A 14,378-nucleotide genomic window follows, 5' to 3' on the forward strand; every position below is an offset into this window, starting at 1 on the left:
GAAGTGTGTGTGTAAGGTGGTCAGTAATGTTGAAGACCAGCAAGTACAGCCATATTTCCTCTGTAAGTAACTGTTTTATTGTTTTGTGTACTTATTTTATACTTATTTATGTAGTAATACATTTCTTTTTTATATCTTCTTTTTGTAGGTCATTCTTTGGGGCAAAGAATTCAGTGACATCGATTTGGCCACTCCCACCAAGTCACATGACTGCCAAGCTACTCCCACCTGGTCAAATGACCACCAAGCCACTTCCACAAAACAGGCCACACCTACAGAATAGGTTGTAAAAAAATTTGAAACCCACCACTGGTCAGCAGGCATTTTGGAATGAAATTATTTTAATGACCTAATATTCAGTGCTACTGAAAACTGTTAGGCTTTATGCAAAAATGGTGTAAATTAATAATACTTTCCGAAATGGAAAGGCTAATAGTTTATTTTTAATAGTTGATTAAAAAGTCCAAATTAAATCAATATTGGATGTGACTACTCTTTGCCTTCAAAACAGCATCAATTATTACACTTGCACAGTCAGGGATGTTATAGGATTAGAGTCAGATGTATGTAGGAACTGGAGTGCAAAAAAAGAAATGGCAGCAGGTGCTTTGGACTGATGAGTCAAAATTTGAAATATTTCACTGTAGCATTTTGGTAACCGGAGAACAGCAAAATAATTAGGGTTTGCAGGCAATAGTGAAACATTGGTGAAGTTCTTTCCATTTTTGAGGATGCATTTCTGAAAATGGAGTTGGAGATTTGGTCAAGATCAGCATTGATCTCCTCAGAACTGAGAAATATATGCATATATTTATCCATCATGCCATACCACCAGGGAGGCATCAAATTAGCCACACATTTATTCTGCAGTAAGACAATGGCCCCAAACATATACTCAATGTTATTAAGCAAATTGTCCACATATACACAGAGAAAACAAACAAGTAAACAAATAAGGCAATGGAAAATAATTTTTATTATTTAGAAGAAAACTACAGAGATGTGTCATATTGACATCAAAAGATCTAACTGGGAGCATTCACGGAGGATAAAAAGTGACAATAATTGTTTGATATGTACACAACTCTGTTTCTCCTAGAAAATGAGAAGAGTTTTAATCACAGTTTTCTTATGGACTTTGGTCACCCCCTTTCTTCAGAAAGCATTGTTTCTGACTCAGTTTGTTTCTGAAGGTTGAATGTATTAAAGCAGTGGTAGTCAACCTGGTCCCTACCACCCACTAGTGGGCATTCCAGCTTTCATGGTGGGCGGTAGGGGTTTGCTGTAACTCTGCTTTATAAATTTTATAAAGTAAAGTTACTTCCCTACTTTATAAATCACCATTACTGTGGAACTGGTTGGCGGTTAGAAAATTTTACTACTAACAGAGATACAAAAGTGGGCAGTAAATTTTAAAAGGTTACTACCCCTGTATTAAAGTCATTATCTATTTTAAAAAATGATCAGCCTATGAAATATTTTATACACTTTAGTAAATTTGAAATAATCAATTTCTTTATAGAATAGAATATAATTCTTTATTGGCCAAGTGTGTTTGGATGCACAAGGAATTTGTGCCCGGTACATAAACTATCAGTGTATATAGAAGCAACAACTGATAAATCATAATCATAAAATCATCATAAATTATAAAATACAGCACTTAGTGATAGTCATGGAATACTAAATAAGAAATCAACAGAAATCATAAGATACTAAATTAAAAACAATCAAGATAAATCATAAGATACAAACAATAAAGTTATAGGCACAAGAAGCTAAGGAATTATGTAATAGAAAAGATGAGAAGGATGATACTAATACAGCCGTACTGAGTGGTTTGACATCCTATCACATATAACAGTGTTGTGGGAATTACTGGTATACATTTAGCAGAATGATGGAATGAAGGGGGGGGGGGAAACTGTCCTTGTGTCTTGTTGTTTTGACGTGCAATGACCTATGTGTCTGAATGGTCAAACAATTGGCAACTCCAAATCTCAACCAACAAATGCTCTGTCTTACACATTGGCAAAAAAAAAATCAGAACAGCAAATACAAGCTAGGCAGATATGACCTTGGAATACTCACATCAAATGATCTAAGTGCCAAAGCTCATTGTAACAGCACTGCCAAAAAGGCATTAAGAGTTGTAATCTTGCAAAGATTCTTCTCCGGTAATATTGTACTGAAAATTAAGGCATACAAAACCTTTGCTAGACCAATTCTCAAATACAGCTCATCTGTCTGAAATCTGCACTGTATATTGGACATTAACACAATTGACCGAGTCCATAAGTATTTCACGAGAACCATATTCCACTCTTCTGCTTGCAACAGAATACCTTACGCCACCAGTTTTGAAATTTTGGACTTGGACAACCTAGAACTATGGCACCTACAGTCTGACCTACGTGTAGTACACAAAATGATTTGCCTGTCAATGATTACTTCAGCTTCAACGGCAATAGTACATGAGCACACAATAGATACAAACTCAAGGTAAACTACTCCAAACTCAATTGCAGAAAATATGACTTTAGCAACAGAGTGGTCAATGCCTGGAATGTACTACCTGACTCTGTTGTTACATCCTCAAACTACCATAACTTTAATCTTAAACTGTTTACTGTTGACCTCACTTCATTCCTAAGAGGTCAGTAGGGGCATGCTTAAGTGCACCAGCATAAAGTCCTTGTCCTACAGTCCACGTATTTGTACACATTCCCTGTGTTCTAATTCATGTTTATTCTTATTCCTGTTAACTTATACACGAGTGACAAAATAATAAATAAATAAACAAACAAACAAACAAACAAACAAACAGTCATCTTGAGGGAAGAAATTGAAAGTTTATGTCCAAGATGTATGGCGTCCTTAGATATTTTCACAGCCCTCTTTCTGGCTTATGGTCCTCAATAGAAGGCAGGTTGGTTGCAATTGTTAATTAAATTAAATTAAATTAAATTAGCAAATTAATCCCATCCATTTAACAGACAATCCTCCACTGGTGATTTAATATATCCTTATTGATAAATTTCTACCAATATTTTACCAGAATTATGATTGACTTACAAATCTTGGACATTATATTTTTCAAGATAATATTTACACCATCCCATGATGAAACCATAACTCTGCCTGGGGAGAACAATGATGAAACCCCAATACATTGAAATACTTTTGCTACTCTGCCAATAATTGTTAATGAAACATCTGCCTCTTCAATATGAATAAGTATTCTGCCCTGAGTGACCATTTTCTTTGCCACCACCTTATTCAACTAACAGCATTAGTTTTCTGAAAAGATAAGAAGAGGGTACAAAGACTTGTTAACATTATATTATCGACATCCAGGGCAGGCTCAGGTGATTTATATTAAAAATGTGATCTCATCAATATTTTACCATACAAAAAAGTGGCAATTTTATTCCTGATGGGTCATCCCTACATAAAAAAGAAGAGCATTAATTCTAAAGTCTCCATATAGTTACCAATAGGTTTTTCAACTCAATAAAATATCCACAATTGTTTAAATCCTTTATTGTCTAGTACTAAGATATCTCTAACAATTCATGCAATATCTAAACTTTAATCTGCCCGTTCGGTCTTGTCATGTAGAAAGGGCCTATTATGATTTCAACCTTTAGACTTTTTCTTGTTATGACTTCTTCTTTCAGAAGAAAGGCCAGAAATCAGTTTTTTTATTCATGATCTTTTACAAAGCATTTTCCCTAAGTATTTTACAGATACATTTGATCAATAGATTAGAGGGATTTTGAAGACCAGTTGACTATTTGTAAAAATTAATGTTTCTGACCCTTTGTAGAAAGCAATGCCATATGAAGGAAGGGAGGGAGGCAGAATAATTTACCAATTAAGAGAAGTAAGTGATGAACCAAAGATTAAGGAAGAAAAATGGATGTGCAAAGCAATATTCTCTCATGCAAACACCCCCAGAAGGCAGACTGACCATTCTCATTTAGAGAATGATGGTGGAACAGAATATCTTTATTTTCTTTAATGAATAAGGGCACCTGCATGAAGGACAGTTTCTAAAAATGATTTCTCCTACCTGGGGATTTGAGCTGATTTTCTCTGACAACAGATTGGTTTCCCAATCTGATCTTGGGAGAAAATATTGGGGGGAAATTGTCTTTAAGGCCAGCAGCATATACAAATATAATTTGACATTCTTAGAAAATTCTTCTGGAAAATCCTAGTGGAAAGAACTAAGGTTTCAACTCAAGCTTTGTTTTTATTAATTAATTTGTTTGACACCTCGTACATACAAATTTGTTGGACTTATTTTATCCTATAATTTTGGTTTACTGCTTGTCTAAAATGTCAAATTGAAGTAGGTCCTAGATTCATAAAATAGTGGTTCAGAGAGCACGGCTTAAAAACCATATACTTCAAACAGTTCAACTCTACCTTTCTAAAATCTAGGGCATAAATAAATAATTTATAATATCCTGCAGATTTCATTCCCAATCACCCCCCCCCCTTTCCTGATGTACTATTCCAGGTTTTGCTAAAAGAAACTTGTTTGCCAGCCAAAGTCCCCTAAAATATCTCCACAATAAATGAAACTTCATGGCAATTCATTGCCATCTAGTTAACATGGATGAATGATTGCGAAAAAAAATAGCACCAACATACCACACAATTCCTGTATTTCTAGGCTTATAAATAGTATTACACCATAAGCAAAATGGTAAGACTTTTACACATGCCATTAAAAACATAAACTGAAAAAATAATACAAGTATGTATATGTGTGTGTGTGTGCGCGCATACATGTATATTTTAAAGCATAAATATATATTAATAATGTTATTACTTATAACCCATCACTATATTCAACATAATCAAATAGTAATGCTTAATTAATTTCCATCCTGCATTATTAATCAATCCATATTACAGTGGATATTTAATGGAAGAGATTATGTTACAATTATAGGCAGATTTACTGAGGTAAAAACACCTGGTAAAAAACACCTGGTAAAAATAATTTCCATCTTGATAAAATAGGGATGAGAAGCATATGCTTAATTTACACATTGACATGATATTTTGGTGACAACATATCTACGTAAAGGTTACCAGAATAGTTGAAACTAGGAATGATTTTTGCACAAGGAATTAGGACACATATTGAGAATTTGTTTCCAGAATGCCATTTTGAGTTCCTTATTCCTCATGCTATAAACAAGTGGGTTTAACAGTGGTGGTACCACACAGTAAAATACAGATATAAATGGATATAAGGCTGAAGAAGTGGTAGATGTTGGGCTGAAATAGGCAAGCATACCACCTACCATAAATAAACACATGACTGTGAGATGGGGTAAGCAAGTAGAGAAGGCCTTTTGTTTTCCTTGAGAGGATGGGATTCTAAAAACTGCTCTGAAGATCTGCACATAAGAAAAAGCAATGAGAGCAAATTGAATGAATCCTAAACAAGAACCAAAGATGAGAGTCCAGAATTCGATGAAGTATGAATCAGAGCAGGAGATTTGGAGTAATTGAGGAATGTCACAGAAGAATTGATCGATAATTCTGGAGCAGAACTCCACTGTAAATAAATTTCCAGTATAGAGTGTAGAGTAGAAAAGACCAACCATCCATGCATTGGTTGCCATTTGGATGCAGACTTTTTTGTTCATTGCCATCTCATAATGTAGTGGATTGCAGATGGCTACATAACGATCATATGACATGACACCGAGGAGGAAGAGATGAGATGTTATAAAGAAAACAAAGAAGAAAACTTGACAGAGACACCCAGAGTAAGAAATAGTTTCAGTGTTCATCAAAGAATTCAACAAAGATTTAGGAATTGTGACAGAAATGGAGCCAAGATCTTGGAAGGATAGGTTGGCTAGAAAAAAATACATGGGTGAGCGAAGCTGATGGCTGTAAAGAATGACAGTAATAATAATGAGATTCTCAGTGAGTGCCACCAAATAAATTACTAGAAAAGTGATGTTATGAACTATTCTTAGCTCATTGGTGTCAGGGAATCCACGCAGAAGGAATTCACCAACTCTTGACTGATTTTCCATAGTGCTGTTTTCGCTTTGCATTCTATGAAAAGACCTCAAAGATCAGTCTCCTTTTCAATGCACCAGGATTCAAGATAGACTGGATCATAAGAATACCATTTTCTCAGACCTGGCAGCGCTGGGAAGATGAGAATAAGTTTCATCCATGAAACGTCTGTAACTATCCCCAAGGAGTTCATTTCTCAGTTGATCAATACTGAATGAAATTATGTGTTTGAAAATAGAGTTCAAAATTTACATTGGCTTTACTCAAGCAACAGTTATTATAACAACTTTCAAATTGTATTAATTGGGTCACAAGAGATTTTGTTTTGTTCAAACCCTTTTTAAAATGTTAAACACACTTTAGCTATGTAATTTTTTTGATAAAAAGGTACATGAGAAGGAACTTGTGCTTTTGTTTAAGTTGACTTTAACTCAAAGGAAGGGTCTATAATGACTTTCAGATTACATGTTTATAGAAAAGGTAATTTCTATCAGTTTAAAGTTCAAAGATAAAATTGCTGTGAAAACTAGACTTGGGGGAAGAGAGCATGGACAAAGTTGGGCCCCTGAGGAGTTGCAGTAACCTCAACAAAGAAACTTACTTTTTAAAATCAAGAGTTTCAAATGAACTTTTAGGTAGCACCAATGCAGATCTTTGAAAAGTGAAGTACTTTCTAATTTAGTTATGGTTTTTTTTTTTTTTTATTAACAGTACTACAGATTTACCTACTCAGTACAACCTTTATGGCAACATTTCCAAGACATGCTTATTGGAAATTCATTACATTATGGGCATTCATGACAGGCTCAGATTATTTGTATTACAAAGCAAATATTGAATCCACATAAGTAAAATAACACTAGCTATTTCCCTCCCCCCTTTCCGTGTCTGCTGTCAGAAAATAGCTGCAAGCAATTAGCCTGTGTGGTGAATGGAAACATTGTTTTATTCATGAAGCCGAATAATCCCGGTCATTGAGAAAAGTGGAAACATTGATTCAAACCTGTTTGTTCATTAAAGAAAATGTGTTAGGGGCAATAAACAGATTAAAGTTAACAGGATGAAACTAATTATATTTGCTTGACAGGATTAGGACCAAGGGAAGCCGATAGTTTAAATCAATCACATGTCTTTGCAGTGAAAATAAAACCAATCAAATAACAAAAGCATAGAAAGCAAACTAAGAATTATAAAATGCTGTAAATAGTATAAAAATGTTTGTACTCAACAAACTAATTCATCAGCTATACCAGAACCACATGCTGTTGTTGCTCATTAGACCTTCTTTTTGCCAGTTTCATTCTTCATTTCCGGCAGTATGCCCATTCCTCCTAGTTCAGGATTTGAGCCAACTTCCTCTGATTATGTGGAAAAAAAACCTGTATATTTGATTTGAATTATTTTTTGAGATAATATTTCATTTATGATCTGGTCTTTTATACACTTTTTCCTCCCCATCTGTACTCTGTGAATTTATTTTATTTTTCTAACAAGCTAACAGATGTTCTAATCCTAAATGATCTGCTATTTTTGACTATTATGTCAAAAAATGAAAATGAACTTAAAACAACTTTTATTGAAAATATTAATTTTCATAAAGACAGAATTACAGCATACCAAAGATGTTTTGTGTGGAACAAACAAAAACCTTCTTTTTATCTAAAATAGAAATGTTTTCCTTTATCCAAATGGAATCATGAAATTGGTTTCTTGTGACTTTTTAAACATGTATGTTTGGTTTTATTGCCAAGAATATGAAAATGTACTCTTTATGGTTTTTTAAAGGCTTCTCCATGAAGCCTAAAAACATTGTGTTTGCTGCTAGTTTTCCTTCCAACTACTAAGATAGTCTGGTCCAACTTAATGTTTATAAATCAAAAATTCATTTTTTTATAAATATACCTTATGTTGAGAAATTTGTGTAAGATATATTGTGGAATGAGATGACAGTATTGTCAGGTATTATTCATATGTAATATTTATTTCAGAAAACTATAATATTTAGAAACTACCTATTTAGATTGAATACTGACAAATGTGGGCACATTTTTTTCCATTCTGAACATTTAGAATTTGATTTTGAAAGAAAATGTTTCATTTAAATGTTTTAAAGAAATGTATTGAAATTACTATCTTGTCTACTATGATATTCATCCTTTAAAAAAGATTACGTTTATGCCTGACCATCAAAAGTTTGTCCTATGGAGAAGTAATAGTCTTAGACCAGAAAAACAGAAGTATGAATCGGAGCAGGATATATATGTGTGTGTGTGTGTGCGTGTGTGTGTATGTGTGTGTGTAGTTATGCTGGTCTTATTGTATTCAGGTCTTTTCCCATGTAACATTGAGATTGTCTTAACAACATTTCAGCAAGATCTCAGTCACCATCCTCAGGCTGGTGTTTTCGTCTTAAAGTGTTATCGCAGCTGCCGTCTTTCTATAAATCTTGGTGGGAGTGTGTGGAGTGCTGGCGTTGTTTCAGTAAGTGGATTGATTGGATGTGTGGCTCTATCATTATATATATATATATATATATATATATATATATATATATATATATGTATGTATGTATGTATGTATGTATGTATGTACGTACGTACACACGCACACACGCACGCACGCACACACACACACACACATATATATATAATGTGTGTGTGTGTGTGTGTTGCATTTGTGTTGATAAATACACAATACATACATACATACATACATACATACATACATGTTGTGGTCTAGCAGGATCAGGTTGAACTGCTGATGGACTCGGATAGCGAGGAACCATATGAGTCTGCCCTGGATGATGTGGAAGAGCAGTGCATGGAGCAGTGGGGAGGATCAAAGGCAGTTTGTCCCTGATGCTAGAGTGAGAAGGGCTGAGGAACGGAAGCAGCCACTACGTAGGCAGACTCACAGAAGATGGTTAAGCATATTGGTTGTGGATTGGCCCCTCCCAAGAGAGATTATAAGTGAGGCGTTGGGAGGGGACATTTGCAGGAAACAACCGTTCAAATTAGTAGTTAAGAAAATCTATGTATTCTAGTCGTGTCTGCTCATTGGGACTATCTGGGTTGCTCTATTGAACAAGAGTTATCTGGGCCCTCAGCCAAAGGATTTGTTATCTCAGTAATTAAACAGTGGCAAACAGCCAAGCCTGTGGAGGTCAGAATACATACATGGAGAGAGAGAGAGAGAGAGAGAGAGAGAGAGAGAGAGAGAGAGAGAGAGAGAGAGAGAGAGAGAGAGAGAGAGAGAGAGAGAGAGAGAGAGAGAGAGAGAGATATACTGAGAGAAAGAGAGAGATGAGCGATCCCCATTTTTGTTTTCTATGAGGAATGGGTCCAAATGGCTCTTTGAGTGTTTAAGGTTGCGGAAACAGATGGCCAAGCTAAGAGCCTGAAGGACTCCATCCCATCATTGGGAATCCAGGCTCTTCAGCGAGCAGATTGCTAGATTCATACTAGTGATGTGCAGGATTTAAAATTATTAATTTAGTCGCTCCCTTTGGTCCAAAAGGTTGGTGACACCTGCTCTAGGAGTCATTCTGTACCAGAGGTATGGGACTGATAGAAACCAATGGGTGGGTTGGAACATTTTGATGATGTGTAATGTGAGATAGAATCAAGTTACTTTTGTGGGAAAGATTTTCATTTCTTACAGTGGCCTTGTGGCTTTCTTCTCCTCCATGTTCAGGATTTCACAGCAGCCCTGGCTGTTGCTCTTGTATTCAATACATTTATTCACATTCATGATCTCAATATGAATGAAAAAAGTCAATTTTATGGAAACCTGATTGACCATAGAGGGTAGAGTTCTTGAATCAGAAATGTGCTCAAATGGATATCAGGTCTGGTATTAACCATAATTTCAGCAGGGTGGTGAAATAGCCATTATTGTTTCAAAGGATTTTGTTATGCTTTGAGGTATTGTATCCTTATCAAGCTCACACAACTGTCAGACACAGGATGTGATCATTCTTTACTTTTTGATCCCAGGACAAATATTTGGATGCTAAAGTGCTATTCACATGCCTCAAGTACATTATAGTGCAACAAATTTTAAATTAATATACCTAAAATCTGTTAACTTAAATAATGTGTAAAAATTCTGAAACACATTATTCCTGAGGAACTGAAATTTTCAGGATGTTCTGATCAGTTTTATTCACAAAGTTGTGCCTGTTGTTATCCCTACAGTCAATGATTGTGATTTACAACATCTTCCCATAGTTAATTTAAATGAGGAAACCAGCAGGAAGTCAGAGGTCAATGCCATTCCCACTACTTTTCTGCCCACCAGTGGTCATTTTCAAATCAAAGCAATAGCAAGACCATTCAAGAGAATGTAATGTTCATTGTACTAACATCAGACTATACATGCTTTCATTGAAAGGATGAGCTAACAAGTCTTGAATTGTTGTTATTTAACTTTGGATGATGGGTTTTTCACCACAAGTAGTAACAATATTCTCCTGGGCTTTAATGCCATATAAATAATGATGTTGAATCTTGAAGTGCTATATAAATGGGACAAAATATTTTTTTCTTGGTTTGGATTTTTGTTGTTATTATTATTATTATTATTATTATTATTATTATTATTATTATTATTATTTGGTGGGGGTTTTTTGTAGCTGTATATGTTACTTTTATTGTGGTGTGTAAGCCCCCATAGTTTGGTATTAAGGGAGGATGTTTTAAATATTTTAAATAAATGAATATATGCCAAAACATGACAACTTAAATTATAATATAATACCATAGAGAGATTTAAGATCTCCATTATTTTAAAACTATGAAACAATTTGTGTTCAGCCATATATAGTACATCCTTTTGTTATTGAGAATCCAAATCAAAAGACCAGGGTTTTTTTTTCCCCATAGAACTAATCATCTAAAATAATATGATCCTAAGAGATTCAGAAAAGCCAACAATCCACAGTGGCTGTTCTATAGTGCCTGTCTTGATAACAATTTTTGGGGGAAATCACAAGGACAATTTGGTAGAAAAAGTCAACTAATTAATGCTGACAATAAAATCTCACTGTCAGAGGTTTAAAGGCAATACAATGGAAAAGCAAATATTTTTTTTTTGCATAAATGAAGATGGTACTTTTTTCTTGAAAAAGTTATTTCTATTTTTCATCACTTCATTATTGATTATAGGCTTTCTTATCCTTTATGAACAACTGCATTTCCAGATAAACAAGTAAGCACATTATACTTTTGGTTCAAGATGATTTCAATCATATTACACATTATTAATCATTTGGTGCAAGCTTTTAATTTGGTCAAAGAAATACTTTTATTTTATAAGCAATTTTAAAAAGACACTGATTTCTTTGTGATAAAGTAAGGATGAGAAATGCAAGACATCAAATATTTATTTGAGGAATATCAAAGGGTAACTCCTTAAATCAATTCAAAAGCCATTTACACAAAATTGTAAAATTATGGGGTTTTAAAATCTATTTTTAGAAAGAATCAAATAAAATCCTGTTCATAAACATTATCTGGACAAGTTGATAGTAATCCACCCATGTACAGGAAAGAGTTACACTAGAAATGATAGTATAATACACTTTATATTTGAAAACTGGAATTGGCTCACCAATTTCAATTGCTTCATCTTATTTGTTTTAAATGATTTTTTTTTAAGTGAAAAATGTTTCTGTTCCACCTCTATGTGCTTTGTACAATGAATATTTATCAGCAAACTGAAATGGAGGGAAACCTAACCATCAATAATATGTTTATTAAATATCAAGACATATTCAGTAAAGAAAGAAAAGAGATAATAACCAAAATTGTTCAACATTGCCACAATTGAATACATCGGGATTCAAATAAAGTTGTTAGTAATTAATGTCTCAAAGATAATTCTTGATTAAGCAATTTTCTTTCCCAAGATTTTAAATTTCAATTTCACTCATTGTGATTGGAAGGGCTGACACTTGGCTGTGATTGGAAAGGCTGACAAAGATGATTAGGGGACTGGAGACTAAAACATATGAAGAACGGTTGCAGGAACTGGGTATGTTTAGCTTAAGAGAAAGAAGGACTAGGGGAGACATGATAGCATTATTCCAATATCTCAGAGGTTGCCACAAAGAAGAGGGAGTCAAACTATTCTCCAAAGCACCTGAGGGTAGAACAAGAAGCAATGGGTGGAAACTAATCAAGGAGAGAAGCAACTTAGAACTGAGGAGAAATTTCCTGACAGTGAGAACAATTAATCAGTGGAACAGCTTGCCTCCAGAAGTTGTGAATGCCCCAACACTGGAAGTCTTTAAGAAGATGTTGGATAGCTATTTGTCTGAAACGGTATAGGGTTTCCTGCCTAGGCAGGGGGTTGGACTAGAAGACCTCCAAGGTCCCTTCCAACTCTACTATTGTATTGTATTGTACTTATAAAAGATGTAGTTTCTTAAAAACCAATTAAAAATGAAAAATACGGTCATTTGTATCTGATTTTAAGACAAAATATAGTAATAAGCTGATTGCTGCTAAATGACACTGACACAACTGATTTGTAAAAGAAGATAATTGACTGAGGAGACTATTTTAATTGTTAATGTATTAACTGATGATTTTTTAATTACTCTTAAAAATATCTCTAAATTGCCCTGAAAGGAAAATCTTTAACAGTTGTTCATTTTCTTCTAGGGAGGTCCTGATGAAAAATGGATAACAACACATCAGGGTTTCTCCTTTTGAAATTTTCAACAATTTGGGAACTACAGACAATGTACATAACTTTATTACTAATACTGTACATAATGACAATAACAGGGAACTTTTTCATCATCATTGCTGTTGTATCTGATCACCACCTACACACCCCCATGTACTTCTTCCTGATGAACTTAGCTATACAAGACATTGGTTCCGTTTCTGGCATTATTCCCAAAGCTGTTTTCAATTCTCTTACAGATATAAGGAAAATTTCATATATTGGTTGTGTTGTCCAAGTTTTCTTGATTCTATTCTTCTTCGGCTCAGATGTTGCCCTTCTTACAGTTATGGCATATGATCGGTATGTTGCTATTTGCAATCCTCTGCAATATGAAATAATAATGAACAGGAAAGCTTGTGCCAAAATGATTGGAAGTGTTTGGACTGCTTGCCTTCTCAATTCTACATTGCACACTGTTGAAATGTTTACTACTCCTTTTTGCTCTAATATTATCAACCAATTCTATTGTGAAATCCCACATTTACTAAAGATTACTTGCTCTGATTCATATGTGACAGAAATTGGAGTTGTAGTGTTCAGTGTTTCATTAACAACTGGTTGTTTTGTCTTCATCATTTCTACCTACATGCTGATTCTCGCTGCTGTTCTAAGAATCCCTTCTGTAGAAGGGAGGAAAAAGGCATTTTCCACTTGCCTACCACATCTCACTGTTTTCTCCTTATTTATGTTTACTGGTTCCTTTGCTTATCTAAGACACATATCTGACCATCCATCCCATATTGATTTCATAATTACAATAATGTATTCCATTATTCCACCTATGATGAATCCATTAATCTACAGCATGAGAAACAAAAACATTAAAATTGCTCTTTCAAGATTTTTTGGTCAGAGGTCATTTCATTTTAAAGAGGTATGACTTGTGTAAATATTTTTGTATTCCAAAAAGGAAAAGAAATATATACATTTCATATAAAACTTATATAACCATCCACTGATTGCAGACACTTGGCTTAGATTAGAAAGTTTATTTTACTGATTATAAAGTTGATATCATCTAGGTTAAGGCTGATGATACTATGGACAATTGAGCCAATACTGACTCCTGGTGTGTATGGGACCATTCCCTGCAGTTCTCTTGGCAATATTTTTGAAAGTGACTTGTCAATACTTTCTTTTATTTCCCCATCTAATATGGTCATATTTCATTACAGTTAAATTCCTGCATTTAGATCTTATATGCCTCTAGCACATTTATAAATGTGACCCATAATAAATAGGAAATTTAGGGTAGGAGCTGAAGTCATGACAAGATGACATGCGATCTCAATGCTCTGAGATTGCAGTCAATACTTTTGCTGCTGGATGGTCCAAACGGGCCTAAACTGTCCCGCAGAGATGGTGAACAGGAAGAATATGTCTTGCTGATCTCAGGGACATGGCAAAGTCCCTGATTGATCCAAGAGAAGTTCTTCAAGCTGGTGGCAAAAAATCCAGCCATTTGGCTGATGAAGTCAGAGTGGTTCCAAAACAGAAGGATATGGAAAGACAAAGTGGTGAGGAATTTTTACTGTTTTAAAAGTGGCTGCCTATAAAAAATATAAAATTAATTTAAATTGGAGAAC

General features: G+C 34.4%; 2 protein-coding genes across 2 annotated transcripts; one reads left to right on the forward strand and one right to left on the reverse strand.

Moving 5' to 3' along the window:
* Positions 1 to 5,123: 5,123 nt before the first annotated feature.
* On the reverse strand, positions 5,124 to 6,092 carry LOC309381760 (olfactory receptor 14A16-like; the record flags this gene model as incomplete). The annotated part of the gene is made up of 1 exon (XM_081933045.1): positions 5,124 to 6,092. The coding sequence occupies one exon, from the start codon at positions 6,090 to 6,092 to the stop codon at positions 5,124 to 5,126; it is 969 nt and encodes a 322-aa protein (XP_081789171.1).
* A 6,743-nt stretch (positions 6,093 to 12,835) lies between these two features.
* On the forward strand, positions 12,836 to 13,672 carry LOC309381761 (olfactory receptor 14A16-like; the record flags this gene model as incomplete). The annotated part of the gene is made up of 1 exon (XM_081933046.1): positions 12,836 to 13,672. The coding sequence occupies one exon, from the start codon at positions 12,836 to 12,838 to the stop codon at positions 13,670 to 13,672; it is 837 nt and encodes a 278-aa protein (XP_081789172.1).
* Between the last annotated feature and the right edge of the window lie 706 nt (positions 13,673 to 14,378).

The sequence above is a fragment of the Natrix helvetica genome, assembly GCF_964273705.1.
Source record: "Natrix helvetica genome assembly, chromosome: Z".
Lineage (NCBI taxonomy): Eukaryota > Metazoa > Chordata > Lepidosauria > Squamata > Natricidae > Natrix > Natrix helvetica.